Source organism: Oncorhynchus mykiss, chromosome 11, assembly GCF_013265735.2.
Source record: "Oncorhynchus mykiss isolate Arlee chromosome 11, USDA_OmykA_1.1, whole genome shotgun sequence".
Classification (NCBI taxonomy): domain Eukaryota; kingdom Metazoa; phylum Chordata; class Actinopteri; order Salmoniformes; family Salmonidae; genus Oncorhynchus; species Oncorhynchus mykiss.
The window spans coordinates 61,657,450-61,674,360 of NC_048575.1; the positions used below are offsets into that span (position 1 = coordinate 61,657,450).

Sequence of the window (16,911 nt, forward strand, 5' to 3'; positions counted from 1 at the left end):
GTTTGAGTCACTTTTCAAAAGTTGCTAAAAATTCAAAATACATTTTTAAAACTAGGTCAATTTGTTGCCAGGTGCTGTTTGAAAAAATAGTTGCCAAGGTAGTCTGAAAAGTTGCTAAATCTAGCAACAAAATTGCTAAATTGGCATCACTGGGAGAAATACTGTAGGTACGTTCCACTACAATACCAATATTTTAGAAAGGCGGGGTTTGAGTGGCTGGTATCTATTGACAACCCTAACAATCCATGCAAGAATCGAACAGCGTATTTTTCCTAAAAATCCAATCTTTATCCTTAAGTGAAAAATTACATTAAACAAACACCTCTCATCAACACAAATACACTTTACTTAACTGACTGAAAACTCAGATAAATATATTTGTATGGTCTCTGAATTCAGGAGAGCAGACCCTGCTTTAATTGCTCAGGTGGATCGGTCCTATCGCCTTGCCTCCCTGTCCATAGGCCTACAACCTTAAATCTCTGGACCTCGATCTGTGGGATGAATCTCAGTCCATAAGCAAGTTACTGTAATTAGCTCTCAAGTTGTAGTTTTAGGTACAATCTGCAAGTTCAATGTCCTGTGACAAGTGTTAGCCTGACACTTTGGGGGGACTGAGGGTAGTGAGGCGGTATGGGCATCTGCAGGTGTACCTGCCAAATAAGAGGGGGAACATGAGCACTCATTGGACTAGAATGGAATTGGCATACAGGTTCTTATTTCTGTATGTGTGTGATTTGTTTCTGGTTGATTGAGTTTGCATTTCCTCTCATTGCCACAAGAGACAAATAACTTGGTGTTGCGCCTTTGAGGGGGTAGGACCAATGCATGCCAGTCCCTGGTACTACAAAAAGGTTGAGGAACACTGCTTTAAGGGGTTGTGAAGGGCTTGATGAGGCCGAGGTCCATGGCCTTGACCAGGCAGGTGCGTGCCACATCGATTACAATCTGCCTCTTGGGGTTGTCCATTGCTTTGCCAATCACTGTCAGGATCTCCAGGATCTCGCTCTCCATCAGCTTCTTGGCCAGCTCGTTGTCATCCGAGTTCAGCATGTTGTACACGATCACAAGGCCTCTGTGCTGAATCTGGGGCTGATCATGGAGAATCAGCCTCTGAAGGATCTCCATCCACTGCAGCGTCTGTGGAGAGAACCGAGAAAAGATTGATCAGTCAGTCAAATGATTACAAGCGCTTTACATTTGACAAGTGATGTGGATGAGGCCTCATAATTATGACACATATTGATTAGGTAATATATATTTTGTTCAAAATATTAGGAACACCTGCTCTTTCCATGACAGACTGACAAGATGAATGCTATGATCCCTTATTGATGTCACTTGTTAAATCCACTTCAATCAGTGTAGATGAAGGGGAGGAGACAGTTATTGATTATGTAATATATAACTATATTCAATGTTGTGATTCTACACTAATTCGGTAACATAGAACTGTAATTAGTATCAAGATGATTCAGTGTTGTGCTTGATTGGCACAGTTCAATTAAATTAGGAACTTTGCACAGGAACTGTCCTTGGGTCACCCCAAAGTGAGTGGTGAATGCAACCAGACAGACGTACCACCAGGGTCATCTTGGTGCACAGCTTCTTCTGGGCAGCGGTGAGCATGGCCAGGCCCCCGGCTGCAGCTCTCTGGAGCTTTTCATTGTCCTCAACACACATCAGCACCAGCAGCTTCAGTCTATCATTCCCATCCTCCAGGTACCGATCCTGCACCTGGAATACACACACAATGATGACGTTACACTGGGTGACACGTTTATCACGCACACAATGTCATGACATTGTTCCCAAAGAGTGATGGGGTTCCCTCTTACCTCTTTGCACGTCACCAGGTTGCACATGCACTCTGTGGCTGCCTGTCTGATATGGTCATGGTCTTCAAACATGTACTGCTCAATCTCAGGGAGAGCCTTCTCTTTCAGGATCTTCACCCTAGTGCCACAGAGGATGGGATGAAAGAGTTAATGAATCAGGCAACCATCTCATCTCCTCCACTCAAAATAGTTTGGCAGCAACAGTGAACAAATCTAAATGAACTCTGGAAAGTCCCCAGAGCATATACAGTGCCTTGCGAAAGTATTCGGCCCCCTTGAACTTTGCGACCTTTTGCCACATTTCAGGCTTCAAACATAAAGATATAAAACTGTATTTTTTTGTGAAGAATCAACAACAAGTGGGACACAATCATGAAGTGGAACGACATTTATTGGATTATTTCAAACTTTTTTAACAAATCAAAAACTGAAATATTGGGCGTGCAAAATTATTCAGCCCCTTTACTTTCAGTGCAGCAAACTCTCTCCAGAAGTTCAGTGAGGATCTCTGAATGATCCAATGTTGACCTAAATGACTAATGATGATAAATACAATCCACCTGTTTGTAATCAAGTCTCCGTATAAATGCACCTGCACTGTGATAGTATCAGAGGTCCGTTAAAAGCGCAGAGAGCATCATGAAGAACAAGGAACACACCAGGCAGGTCCGAGATACTGTTGTGAATAAGTTTAAAGCCGGATTTGGATACAAAAAGATTTCCCAAGCTTTAAACATCCCAAGGAGCACTGTGCAAGCGATAATATTGAAATGGAAGGAGTATCAGACCACTGCAAATCTACCAAGACCTGGCCGTCCCTCTAAACTTTCAGCTCATACAAGGAGAAGACTGATCAGAGATACATCCAATAGGCCCATAATCACTCTGGATGAACTGCAGAGATCTACAGCTGAGGTGGGAGACTCTGTCCATAGGACAACAATCAGTCGTATATTGCACAAATCTGGCCTTTATGGAAGAGTGGCAAGAAGAAAGCCATTTCTTAAAGATATCCATAAAAAGTGTCGTTTAAAGTTTGCCACAAGCCACCTGGGAGACACACCAAACATGTGGAAGAAGGTGCTCTGGTCAGATGAAACCAAAATTGAACTTTTTGGCAACAATGCAAAACGTTATGTTTGGCGTAAAAGCAACACAGCTGAACACACCATCCCCACTGTTAAACATGGTGGTGGCAGCATCATGGTTTGGGCCTGCTTTTCTTCAGCAGGGACAGGGAAGATGGTTAAAATTGATGGGAAGATGGATGGAGCCAAATACAGGACCATTCTGGAAGAGAACCTGATGGAGTCTGCAAAAGACCTGAGACTGGGACGGAGATTTGTCTTCCAACAAGACAATGATCCAAAACATAAAGCAAAATCTACAATGGAATGGTTCAAAAATAAACATATCCAGGTGTTAGAATGGCCAAGTCAAAGTCCAGACCTGAATCCAATCGAGAATCTGTGGAAAGAACTGAAAACTGCTGTTCACAAATGCTCTCCATCCAACCTCACTGAGCTCGAGCTGTTTTGCAAGGAGGAATGGGAAAAAACTTCAGTCTCTCGATGTGCAAAACTGATAGAGACATACCCCAAGCGACTTAAAGCTGTAATCGCAGCAAAAGGTGGCGCTACAAAGTATTAACTTATGGGGGCTGAATAATTTTACACGCCCAATTTTTCAGTTTTTTATTTGTTAAAAAAGTTTGAAATATCCAATAAATGTCGTTCCACTTCATGATTGTGTCCCACTTGTTGTTGATTCTTCACAAAAAAATACAGTTTTATATCTTTATGTTTGAAGCCTGAAATGTGGCAAAAGGTCGCAAAGTTCAAAGGGGCCGAATACTTTCGCAAGGCACTGTATTAGCCCATGTTTAGTGCCATATGAATAAACACACTTATCCTCTCACACCTCAATATTACCTTATATTGATTGTTGAATTGTGTAATTAATCCAAAATAGTCTGATGTTTTGTTGGGTTATACATACATACTGTGGTGTGGTTGGTAAACAAACAGACCCTCACCTCAGTTTGTCGTTGAGACCAGCCAAATTGGTGAGACTCAGAAGTGCCTCGTAGTTCTGCACCCCATCTCTTTCAGGGTGCAACAGGCTGACTAGAGGACGCACCACCTCATAGATCTGCCAGAGAGAGATGACAAGGCATTTTTTATTTAACCAGGTAGGCTAGTTGAGAACAAGTTCTCATTTACAACTGCGACCTGGCCAAGATAAAGCAAAGCAGTGTGACACAGACAACAACACAGAGTTACACGTGGAATAAACAATAAACAAGCCAATGACACAGTAGAAAAAAAGAAAGTCTATATACAGTGTGTGCAAAAGGCATGAGGTAGGCAATAAATAGGCCATAGGAGCAAATAATTACAAATTAGCAGATTAACACTGGAGTGATAAATGAGTAGATGATGTGCAAGTAGAGATACTGGTGTGCAAAAGAGCAGAAAAGTAAATACAAACAGTATGGGGATGAGGTAGGTAGATTGGGTGGGCTATTTACAGATGGACTATGTATAGCTGCAGCGATCGGTTAGCTGATGTTTAAAGTTGGTGAGGGGAAAAAAAAGTCTCCAACTTCAGCGATTTTTGCAATTCGTTCCAGTCACTGGCAGCAGAGAACTGGAAGGAAAGGCGGCCAAACGAGGTGTTGGCTTTGGGGATGATCAGTGAGATATACCTGCTGGAACGTGTGCTACGGGTGGGTGTTGTTATCGTGACCAATGAACTGAGAAGGCGGAGCTTTACCTAGCATAGACTTATAGATGACCTGGAGCCAGTGGGTCAGGCGCCGAACATGTTGCGAGGGCCAGCTGACTAGAGCATACAGGTCGCAGTGGTGGGTAGTATAAGGTGATTTGGTAACAAAATGGATGGCACTGTGATAGACTGCATCCAGTTTGCTGAGTAGAGTATTGGAAGCCATTTTATAGATGACGTCGCCAAAGTCGAGGATCGGTAGGATAGTCAGTTTTACTAGGGTCAGTTTGGCGGCGTGAGTGAAGGAGGCTTTGTTGCGAAATAGAAAGCCGATTCTAGATTTGATTTTGGATTGGAGATGTTTAATATGAGTCTGGAAGGAGAGTTTACAGTCTAACCAGACACCTAGGTATTTATAGTTGTCCACATATTCTACGTCGGAACCGTCCAGGGTGGGGATGCTAGTCAGGCGGGCGGGTGCGGGCAACGGACGGTTGAAAAGCATGCATTTAGTTTTACTAGCGATTAAGAGCAGTTGGAGGCCACGGAAGGAGTGTTGTATGTCATTGAAGCTCGTTTGGAGGTTAGTTAGCACAGTGTCCTGTTGGCCAGGGGAGCTGTTGGCCAGGGTTGGAGTAGCCAGGAGGAAGGCATGGCCAGCCGTTGAGAAATGCTTATTGAAATCTTCGATTATCATGGATTTATTGATGGTGACAGTATTACCTAGCCTCAGTGCAGTGGGCAGCTGGGAGGAGGAGCTCTTGTTCTCCATGGACTTTACAGTGTCCCAAAACTTTTGAGTTAGAGCTACAGGATGCACATCTCTGCTTGAAAAAGCTGGCCTTTGCTTTCCTGACTGACTGCGTGTATTGGTTCCTGACTTCCCTGAACAGTTGCATATCGCGGGGACCATTTGATGCTAATGCAGTCGGCCACAGGATGTTTTTGTGCTGTTCAAGGGCAGTCAGGTCTGGAGTGAACCAAGGGCTATATCTGTTCTTAGTTCTGCATTTTTTGAACGGGGCATGCTTATCTAAGATGGTGAGGAAATTACTTTTAAAGAATGACCAGGCATCCTCGACTGACGGGATGAGGTCAATATCCTTCCAGGATACCCGGGCCAGGTCGATTAGAAAGGCCTGATCGCAGAAGCATTTTAGGGAGCGTTTGACAGTGATGAGGGGTGGTCGTTTGACCGTGGACCCATAGTGGATACAGGCAATGAGGCAGTGATTGCTGAGATCCTGATTGAAAACAGAGGAGGTGTATTTGGAGGGCAAGTTGGTCAGGATAATGTCTATGGGGGTGCCCATGTTTACAGATTTAGGGTTGTACCTGGTGGGTTCCTTGATGATTTGTGTGAGATTGAGGGCATCTAGCTTAGATTGTAGGACTGCCAGGGTGTTACGCATATCCCAGTTTAGGTCACCTAACAGAACAAACTCTAAAGCTAGGCATGATGAGGGAGGGAGGGTAAAAGAGAGGAACCCGAAAGAGAGTGACATAGTAAGAAAGGATATGAAGGACAGAGAAAGAAGAATAAAGTTGAGTTGAAAAAGTATGAGTTTTACTGAATGCAAGACAACTAAAATACATACACGTAACAGGAAGTGGTCAGACAGGTTCTTACCCTCTCTCCAGGGAATGCGATCTCCGGGTTGGAGACAGCAGCGATCTTGGCCAGGGCATGTGCGGCCCTTACTTTCCCTATAGCTGATCCCTCCAGAGCCAGTGGGATCAGAGCCTGGTGATCACACAGCAAGAGATCAGAGGTTCAGACACAGACCCACACACACTTCAACTTTTACTGTGACATTACAACATACTCTAGCCCAGGGGTCGGCAACCCTGTTCCTGAATGCTGCAGGTATTGCAGGATATTGTCCCAACTAGGCACCATGCCAGACCAACTGAGCTAATTTATTAGTTCAGTGATTGACTAAATTCAACACACCTGATCTTCCAGCTTGGTTAAATCAAAAACATGAAGTGCCTGCTGCACTCCAGGACTGCCTACCCCTGCTCTAGCCTGCATTCGCCTATGGTTGGCCAGACACTACTTGACTGATCCATACTCAAACCACAGTTTAGTTTTAACTATGACACCTCATAGTTGTTTTGAAAAGATAACGTTTTCTCTATAGAGTCAGAAAACTACTGGTTAAATAAAGGTAATAAATCAAATGTAAATTTAGACTGTGTTATAGATTATACTAGAATGGAAAATATTGTTATGTCTGTCACTCACCTTGCCCCCTCCATGGGCGCAAATAGTGCCACGGTCTTTGGGATCATCTGCCAAGGCAAGGAACACCCTGCAAATCAAAGCAAATACCATTTATTTCAATCTCATTTGTTCTGCAGTATTGCTAATTGCATGTACTGACTGGATAAATATGAGTATTTTATTAGGATCCCCATTATCTGTTGCTGAAGCAGCAGCTACTCTTCCTGGGGTGCACACAAAACATGACATAATACAGAACATTAATAGACAAGAACAGCTCAAGGATGGAACTACACACATTTAAAATAAGAACAATAGAACCAAAAAAAGTCCTGCTGACACAACACAGAGAAACAGAGAGACCCATTACTCTAGGCCTACATACAAATACATGAATTATTACATTTCCAATCTCATATATTCCATTCACATTCAGTAGCATCTATCAGTTACACGCATACATACATCAGTACATATGCATATACACTGAGTATACAAAACATAAAGAATACCTGCTCTTTCCATGACATAGACTGACCAGGTGAATCCAGGTGAAAACTATGATCCCTTATTGATGTCACTTGTTAAATCCCCTTCAATCAGTGTAGATGAAGGAGAGGAGACGGGTTAAAGAACGATTTTTAAGCCTTGAGACAATTGAGACATGGATTGTGTATGTGTGCCATCCGGAGGGAGAATGGGCAAGACAAATGATTTAAGTGCCTTGAACTGGGTATGGTAGTAGATGCCAGGCGCACCAGTTTGTGTCAAGAACTGCAACGCTGCTGGGTTTTTCACACTCAACAGTTTCTTGTGTGTATCAAGAATGGTCCACCACCAAAGGACATCCAGCCAACTTGACACAACTGTGGGAATCATTGGAGTGAACATGGGCCAGCATCCCTGTGAAACGCTTTGAGGCTATTCTGAGGGCAAAAGGAGATGCAACTCAATATTAGGAAGTTGTTCCTAATGTTTGGTATACTCAGTTTATAAGAATGTCTGTGACATAGCTAAATCCTCGAGCCTAGTACAGTTCCAGGTTGCTCACCTTGCCAGCATCTCTTTGGTCTGGTCAGTCAGGAGAACGTTGTCAGCTTTCACCATGACAGTGAGAGCTGAGATGACCCCTCCCTTTAGCATCCTCTTCACTCTCTTCTGGATGAAATCTTTCTTGTCCTAAGGGCAGAGAAGTGTGTGTATTGTCAGCACCTCCCTCAGATAATATACAGTACCTAGGGCCTCACAATAAAATATATAACTTTTCTTACAGTAGAGAGCAGCATAGTCACATTTATATATACTTTATGCTAGTTAAGTTAACAGTGCTTATTCTGTCCTGACATAAGGATGACTTGTTGTACAGTTCTGCCCACCAGACAGACAGAGGGAGGCCTGTGTCTTTCTCTTATCTTACCTTGGGGTGCTGCTCAGGGACGTGCTGCTTGGAGAACTTGGCCAGTTGAACCAGCTCAGGCATGATGTCTTTCTTCTCATAGCTGTTGGTGCAGTTGACCAGGGTACAGGCCACAGCATACAGGATGGTCTTATCTTTAGACTGTGTCACAGGGAAACAGGGAATAGTGAAGTTTAATCCTCTCCTCCAGGTCGCATATGTAATGCCACTATGCTCATGTTATGTGCTATGAGTGGTGTCTATCCTCTGTCTTCAATAATACAGTACCTACCTTGGCCAGGTCAAACATGGCTTTCATGGCAGGATCGTCCTCAACAAAGTCATCTTTTACATCAGCGTCTTGGGTTAAGTAGGCCAAACCTTCTATAGCCCACTTCCTGGTCCTCGTGTCCATGGCAGAGTTACACAACCACCTGACACACACAGGAAGAGTGTTAACAGGGAACAGGGCTAACAGGAAATGGTCCGCCATCTTGGGATTATGATCATGGGAAGCTATTTCAAAATCACTCTGAGGGAATATAATGAACATAAGGTTACAGCTCAATCTATTACTCCTGATATTGTTAGTCCATAATACTTTTGAAAAAGAGCCTGTGATGGACTGTCTATCTATTAATACTTCAATGAGCATTAACACCAAAAAGTTACACAGCAGCTACAGTTGTATGTGAACCCTTTGGAATTACCTGGATTTCTGCATAAATTGGTCATAAAATTTGATCTGATCTTCATCTAAGTCACAACAATAGAGAAACACAGGGTGCTTAAATTAATAACACACAAGTTATTGTATTTTTTTTGTCTATATTGAATACATAATTTAAACATTCACAGTGTAGGTTGGAAAAATTATGTGAACCCCTAGGCTAATGACTTCTCCAAAAGCTAATTGGAGTCAGGAGTCAGCTAACCTGGAGTCCAATCAATGAGACGAGATTGGAGATGGTTAGAGCTGCCCTGCCCTATAAAAAACACTCACAACAGTTTAGTTTGCTATTCAGAAGAAGCATTGCCTGATGTGAACCATGCCTCGAACAAAAGAGATCGCAGAAGACTTAATAAGATTAAGAATTGTTGACTTGCATAAAGCTGGAAAGGGTTACAAAACTATCTCTAAAAGCCTTGATATTCATCAGTCCACAGTAAGACAAATTGTATATAAATGGAAAACATTCAGCACTGTTGCTATTCTCCCTAGGAGTGGCCGACCTGCAAAGATGACTGCAAGAGCACAGCGCAGAATGATCAATGAGGTTAAGAAGAATCCTAGAGTGTCAGTTAAAGATTTACAGAAATCTCTGGAATATGCTAACATCTCTGACGGGTCTACGATACGTAAAACACTAAACAAGAACGGTGTTCATGGGAAGACAACATGGAAGAAGCCACTGCTGTCCAAAAAAACATTCCTGCATGTCTGAAGTTCGCAAAAGAGCACCTGTATGTTCCACAACGCTACTGGCAAACTATTCTGTCGACAGATTAAACTAAAGTTGAGTTGTTTGGAAGGAACACACAACACTGTGTGGAGAAAAAAAAAGGCACAGCACACCAACATCAACCTCATCCCAACTGTAAAGTATGGTGGAGTGAGCATCATGGTTTGGGGCTGCTTTGCTGCCTCAGGGCCTTGACAGCTTGCTATCAATGCCGGAAAAGTAAATTCACAAGTTTATCAAGACATTTTGCAGGAGAATGTTAGGCTATCTGCCCGCCAATTGAAGCTCAACAGAAGTTGAGTGATGCAACAAGACGACAACCTAACACACCGAAGTAAATCAACAACAGAATGGCTTCAACAGAAGAAAATTCGCAGTCTGGAGTAGAGGTCGATCGATTAATCGGGATGGCCGATTTCAAGTTTTCATACCAATCGGTATTTTTGGACACCGATTGGCCGATTTTATTATTTACAGTTTGTATTTTTTAAAACGCCTTTATTTAACTAGGCAAGTCGGTTAAAAACACATTCTTATTTTCAATGACGGCCTAGGAAAGGTGGGTTAACTGCCTTGTTCAGGGGCAGAACGACAGATTTGTATCTGGTCAGCTCGGGGATTCGTTTTAGCAACCTTCTGGCTACTAGTCCAACGCTCTAACCACCTGCCTTACATTGCACTCCACGAGGAGCAGGCTGACTACCTGTTACGCGAAGGCAGCAAGAAGCCAAGGTAAGTTGCTAGCTAGCATTAAATGTATCTTATAACAAACAATCAACCTTAACATAATCACTAGTTAACTACACATGATTGATATTTCTAGCTTATCCTGCGTTGCACATAATCGATGCGGTGCCTGTTAATTTCTCTTCGAATCACAGCCTACTTCGTCAAACGGGTGATGATTTAACAAGCTAATTTGTGAAAAAAAGCACTGTCGTTGCACCAATGTACCTAATCATAAACATCAATGCCTTTCTTTAAAATCAATAGACAAGTATATATTTTTAAACCTGCATATTTAGTTAATATTGCCTGCTAACATGAATTTCTTATAACTAGGAAAATTGTGTCACTTCTCTTGCGTTCCGTGCAAGCAGTCAGGGTATATGCAGCAGTTTGGGCCGCCTGGCTCATTGCGAACTGTGTGAAGTACATTTATTCCTAACAAAGACCGTAATTAATTTGCCAGAATTGTACATAATAATGACATAACATTGAAGATTGTACAATGTAACAGCAAAATTTAGGGATGCCATCCGTTAGATAAAATACGGAACGGTTCCGTAATTCACTGAAAGAATAAACATTTTGTTTTCGAAATGATAGTTTCCGTATTCAACCATATTAATGACCAAAGGCTCTTATTTCTGTGTTATTATGTTATAATTAAGTCTATGATTTGATAGAGCAGTCAGACTGAGCGGTGGTAGGCAGCAGCAGTCTCGTAAGCATTCATTCAAACAGCACTTTTGTGCATTTGCCAGCAGCTCGCTGTTTGACTTCAAGCCTATCAACTCTCGAGATTAGGCTGGTGTAACCGATGTGAAATGGCTAGTTAGTTAGCGGGTTGCACGCTAATAGTGTTTCAAACGTCACTCGCTCTGAGACTTAGAGTAGTTCCCCTTGCTCTGCAAGGGCCGCGGCTTTTGTGGAGCGATGGGTAACGATGCTTCGAGGGTGACTGTTGATGTGTTCCTGGTTCGAGCCCAGGTAGGGGCAAGGAGAGGGACGGAAGCTATACTGTTACACTGGCAATACTAAAGAGCCTATAAGAACATCCAATAGTCAAAGATTAATGAAATACAAATGGTATAGAGAGATATAGTCCTACTACAACCTAAAACTTCTTACCTGGGAATATTGGAGACTCATGTTAAAAGGAACCACCAGCTTTCATATGTTCTCATGTTCTGAGCAAGGAACTTAAACGTTAGCTTTTTTACATGGCACATATTGCACTTTTACTTTCTTCTCCAACACTGTTTTTGCATTATTTTAACCAAATTGAACATGTTTCATTATTTATTTGAGGCTAAATTTATTTTATTGATCTATTTATTATATTAAGTTAAAATAAGTGTTCATTCAGTATTGTTGTAATTGTCATTATTGCAAATATATTTTTAAAAACCGGCCGATTTTAATCGGTATAGGCTTTTTTTTTGGTCTTCCAATAATCGGCATCGGCTTTTTTTGGTCTTCCAATCGGTATCCGTTAAAAAATCATAATCGGTCGACCTCTAGTCTGGTGTAGCCCAGTCAGTCCTGAACTCAACCCGATTGAGATGCTGTGGCATGACCTCAAGACAGCGGTTCACACCAGACATCCCAAGAATATTGCTGAACTGAAACAGTTTCTTTTTAAAGAGGAATGGTCCAAAATTCCTCCTGATCTTTGTGCAGGTCTGATCCACAACTACAGAAAACTTTTGGTTGAGGTTATTGCTGCCAAAGGAGGGTCAACCAGTTATTAAATCCAAGGGTTCACATACTTTTTCCACCCTACACTGTGAATGTTTACACAGTGTTAATAAAATACATAATTGTTTGTGTTATTAGTTTAAGCAGACTGTTTGTCTAATGTTGTGACTTAGATGACATTTTATGACCAATTTATGCAGAAATCCAGGTAATTCCAAAGGGTTCATTTACTTTTTCTTGCCACTGTACATAATCATCAGAGCCACAAAACCACTTACTTCCTACACTGCTTGGCCAGTTTCTCAGTGGAGCCTTCAGCAAACTGCCTCATACTATAGTCATCTCCACCTGCTGAGCCTAGCTTACACAGACCCTGGGGAAAGGGACCCACACACACAATATTGAGTTCATGAACTTGTAAGGTTGGATAAATCTGAAGAGTCCCTGTAATGCTTTCAAACATGAACTATCAATGAACCCCTAAAAAATAAAAATGTCCATTCTATTCCATCTTTCCATAGTATGGAAATCTAAAGCTCGCTCACCACCAGCGCACGGATTTTGATCTTATCGTTCTTCGTCTTCTTGTAGATGTCTTTGAGCAGTGACACACCGTTGGTGATGATGAAGGAGGCGCGGCTCATCTTGGTCGAGGAGTGGATCAGTGCTTCCACTGCGACCATCTGGTCCACCTCACGCTCGGAGCCGCACAGCGCCACCATCATCTCCATGATGCCCTGGCGACCCACCAGCTGGTTGCCCACCTCGAAGGGGCCCTGCAGCAGGCCTGACAGAGCATTGATGGCGTGGATGTTCCTGTCCATGTCGTTGGGGTCAAACTTGCCTCTGTGGAATGGGACATGGTCAGGTGGAGCAGGGTTAAGGAATAGATGAGGGAGGAGGTCAGGGATAAATGTTAGTCTGTTAATTTAGTACTTATCCCCACCACCAACTCTATGGTGCTGTTAGATACTTCCCCTGGTGTAACATTACTCATGATGTATGCATGCATCACATATCGCTTAATGTCTGTATGATGTTATTGTCATTAGATATGGTACTTGTACGTTGCTGTTATGTTACTAATTTGTAACTCACTTGATGTACTCGTCACAGACTTCCCTATAGTTGTCTCTCTCGGGGTCGCAGCGCAGGTCGTCCCAGAGCTTGTCGAGGAGCACGCTGGCGATGAGCTGAGTGTTCTCTGTCATGGGCAGCTGGTCTGGGAGGTCAGGTATCTGGCCACACACCTTCAGGATCTTCTTCAGACCTGGGGGGGGGGGGGGGGGTTCACAAAGCAAGATGAATGGCAACTTTCCTACATTAAGTTGTTACTCTCAGTACTACATTTATTTTTTTCAATACAAACCATAAAATAATGTTTCTCAAGAACAAGACATAAACCCACAACTGACATAAACAGAGAAGAACTATTTCACAGGCCTACTTTGTGTCACAAATCATCGTAAAAGCTACAGTAACCCACTCACCGTGGTCGATCGTAAAGAGGCTCTTGGAGTGGTCAGGGTCTTTCTTGTCCTTGCGAGGCACGTTTCTGGTCAGCAGGTTCAGGGCCTGGTCTCTGCCATGTCCTGAAACCTTCTTACTGGCAACCATCTCCAGCAGGGCCATCAGGATGCTCTTCAAGTCCTTGCTTGCATCTGCAGGGGAGCATAGAAAGTGTCAGACCCGTTTTATAAAACACAAACAAGATTAGAATGACGAGACCTTCAAAATCAGTTTATATAGCTGATTATGCTATTCAGAGGCATTTCAAGTTTGGTAAAAAGCATTACATAAATGTATATACATTTTAGGGCTTTTGAGTGAAACTACTTAGGAAATCAGGAATGTGAGTGGATGTCTCACCCAAAACCAGGGCTTCCTCCTTCCCATAAAACCTCCGGTCTCCTCCAGTGAGGGAGTCATTGATGCACTGGAACAGGTCACAGGTTGCCAAGGCAATGTCCTCGTTGTCGACGGCCATGATGCTGCACAACTTGTCTATGCCCACCAGGTGGATAATGGCCATGGCCTGTTCAGAGACAAACATACAGGTCAACTGAGTGTCCAAAAAGGAACTATTGCTAGACATTACAATAGCAACTTTGAAAATGATCCATATCTGGCTGGAAGGACCAGGAGTTGTGAGGATCAGAAGTACTTGAGGTTTGGCTCCCCATTTATCCCCTTCTCACATAACCTATAATGCACCTCTCTGTCTTCCCTGCCCCTCACCCGAGCTTTGTGTCCAGTGCACATTCCAGCGAAGGTGCGGATAGCGGCCAGGACCATCTCTACTTTTCCGGTCTCAAGCAAATCCAGTAGCAGAGGCACTCCATTGTTCTGGAAGATTCTCTCTGCGCCAGCTTCTTCTCTGGCCAGAACCACCAGGTTGTTAGCAGCCTACATGGGAAGAAAATATTATTCATATTGCCATTAAAGTTACACACATTGCATTTGATATCAGACTTTAAAAATATTAAAGACCACAGCATCATGCTTAGTACAGTTGAATCAATGGAACTGATCTCTACTATGGTGTCATACAAACCATTTCCTTCTTGTCCTTGTCCATCTCCTCATCAAGCAGAATGTCAAACATGTTCTGAACCCGTGAGTCTGTGGAGAAGGTTGTCTTCAGCTGTAGACAGAGAGCGAGAGAGAAGTATCAGATGTGTTTTTTTATGTCTAGTTCATAAGTCAATAAAATATTATAATCACATAGTCATATGTAAGTAAACCAATGGATTGTGTCTAAACTGTCCCAGAGGGTAGCAGACCTTGGCTTGGATCTCAGCCCCCAGCCTCCTGAGGGTCTCCAGGAAGGTCTTGTTTTTGGGCTCGATGGTGGAACACCTCTGGACATCTTTAAAGGCCATGTCCAGCTTGCCCAGCTTCTCCAGAGCCTGGCAGCGCCGGAACAGGGCTTTGACGTCTGCTGCATCCACGTCAATGGCTGTCGGAGAGCAGAGAAGTATACAAGTGTCTGGGTTGAAGTGAAAATATCACTGTGGCATGAGCATAATACATTATTTGTCATGTTATGTGACTGAGTGAGCAAAAACCATAACTGGCTGTGTTTTGATTCTTGTTTACGTACTAAACATTTGGTAGACTGTACCGTACCTTTGGAGGCATCGGAGGCTGCATTGGTGTAGCTTTCCTGAGAAGAAAAAAGAGTTCAAAAACATCAGAAGATCAGGAAATCACACCCAAGGATAATTATGAATAATTATAAATCTATTCAAATTTTGCTTGATGAAGGCTTGTGGTTTAGGTGAGGTGTTTACCTTTTTCAGAAAACAGGCTGATCTGTTCCTGTAGACAACGGCGAGAACCTTTTTGTCCGTGCACAACTTGATGGCTTTAGTGTAACACTCAATGGCCTTGTCGACCTCACCGGCTTGGAAATGCTTGTTCCCCTCATCTTTGAACTGGATTGGATCTGCCATCTCACCCATCTGGTAAGGAGAGGAGAAGTTGTAGCTCAAAATCCTAAATATCTTGGTTAGAATTCAGCTGGATTTTTTTTACTTCAGGTTTTGGGGTCACTGGTACTTACAAAGTAAACAGCACATGTTTCTGGAATATTCCATTACTCTTCTAACACGATACATTGAACATGTACAGTGGCTATATATACTTAATAACACATTAATGAACTTTAGAACAGATTGCAGCCCACTCTAAATCTGGAAGAATAATAATGTTACCAAATATAACCCTGTTTCTGGTAGATTGTTTAACTTTACAACCACTTAAAGGAAACAAGTCAAGAATAATGCCAGCTAAAACATGATCATTTTGACAAGGTTTCCATTCATTGTGAATTAAACATATTAACAGCATGACTCAAACTTTAAGTCAGCATGAGCGATGTACCACATTTCCTAAAAATGACAAACAAATGACAGAAAATATAACATTCTATGAAAAACGGTTACTCTTCTTACCATTTTCACTATAATGTCTCCTTCTGACCCGAGTCCCCTTTAGCAAATGGCCCTGCACATGTAATCTCTAACTTGAAATGGCCTCCCCTCATGCCTTATTTGGGCATCATTCTGCACCCCAGTGGGGGCCTTACCACTGATACAACCATCCTAATGGACAGACAGCTTCCTGCCACTCCTGATAGACAATCACCATGCCCCTCTCCCCTGGCTTGAGAGCCCCTGGCAGGCAAGCATGTCACTCAAGACCTTGTACACTCAAGACATGTGTTCCTTAGAGCCATACGGTACCTTTAGGATTGTGTGATTGTGTCGTCTCCTCTCTTCTCTTCTATTCCCTTGCTTGGGTTGTCTAGTGTTGAGCTTCACTGCCTGATTGTTGCGCTGTCAACTTTTTTTGTAGTAATGCAACTCCCCCTCCGTCACAATTTATATTTATACTGAATCTCAATGAGGTGGGCCAGAACCAAGGTGGATATATTTTAAATAAGGGATGGGGGTCTACTCTCCACAGAACAGACAGTTGCTGGGAGAACTCTACACTGAATTCCCACATTTAGCATTGGTTTGGGTTTGTTACAATGTCTCATTGCTTTTATGACAACATTCCAATGGAGAATCTTTAGAATAACTGCATAGTAGTTCCTCTTTTTGTTCTCTATTTGTACATAATGACATAGGTAACCCCCTTGAATCATGGTCTGTTCCTGATATGGTCTATTTAAGGAATAGGTTCGATGACAGCTGAGAACTCACCAGCAAATGCATCTACAGCTCTAGTGAAGCGTGGGGCGGATTGGGTGGAGTGGGGGGTATGGCAGCCACTGACAGCTGTAGGAACACACAGAATGACCTGGCAGCTTCTAGAAAGAGAACTCTC

The 16,911-nt window shown here is 42.8% G+C and overlaps 1 protein-coding gene across 2 annotated transcripts; it reads right to left on the reverse strand.

Moving 5' to 3' along the window:
• Positions 1-266: 266 nt before the first annotated feature.
• Positions 267-16,453, reverse strand: LOC110535087 (protein unc-45 homolog B). 2 transcript variants are annotated; one of them, XM_036936031.1, is made up of 20 exons: positions 16,323-16,453; positions 15,369-15,539; positions 15,205-15,241; positions 14,859-15,034; positions 14,630-14,719; positions 14,314-14,481; positions 13,945-14,110; positions 13,566-13,736; positions 13,174-13,345; positions 12,621-12,921; positions 12,354-12,448; positions 8,481-8,622; positions 8,210-8,350; positions 7,844-7,971; positions 6,814-6,880; positions 6,196-6,309; positions 3,874-3,989; positions 1,839-1,956; positions 1,582-1,737; positions 267-1,140 (listed from the first exon to the last, which is right to left on the reverse strand). In XM_036936031.1, the coding sequence occupies exons 2-20, from the start codon at positions 15,537-15,539 to the stop codon at positions 871-873; spliced, it is 2,799 nt and encodes a 932-aa protein (XP_036791926.1). In that variant the 5' UTR covers positions 16,323-16,453; the 3' UTR covers positions 267-870. The 2 variants fall into 2 exon arrangements, with proteins under 2 accessions (XP_036791926.1, XP_036791925.1); XM_036936030.1 differs by lacking the exon at positions 16,323-16,453 and adding an exon at positions 16,032-16,163.
• Between the last annotated feature and the right edge of the window lie 458 nt (positions 16,454-16,911).

Coding starts and splice junctions, on each gene's coding strand:
- LOC110535087 (XM_036936030.1), bottom strand. Junction 14,720..14,858: donor GGGCTGAGATCCAAGCCAAG/GTCTGCTACCCT, acceptor CTCTGTCTACAG/CTGAAGACAACCTTCTCCAC. Junction 12,449..12,620: donor TCAAAATCCGTGCGCTGGTG/GTGAGCGAGCTT, acceptor CCCTTTCCCCAG/GGTCTGTGTAAGCTAGGCTC.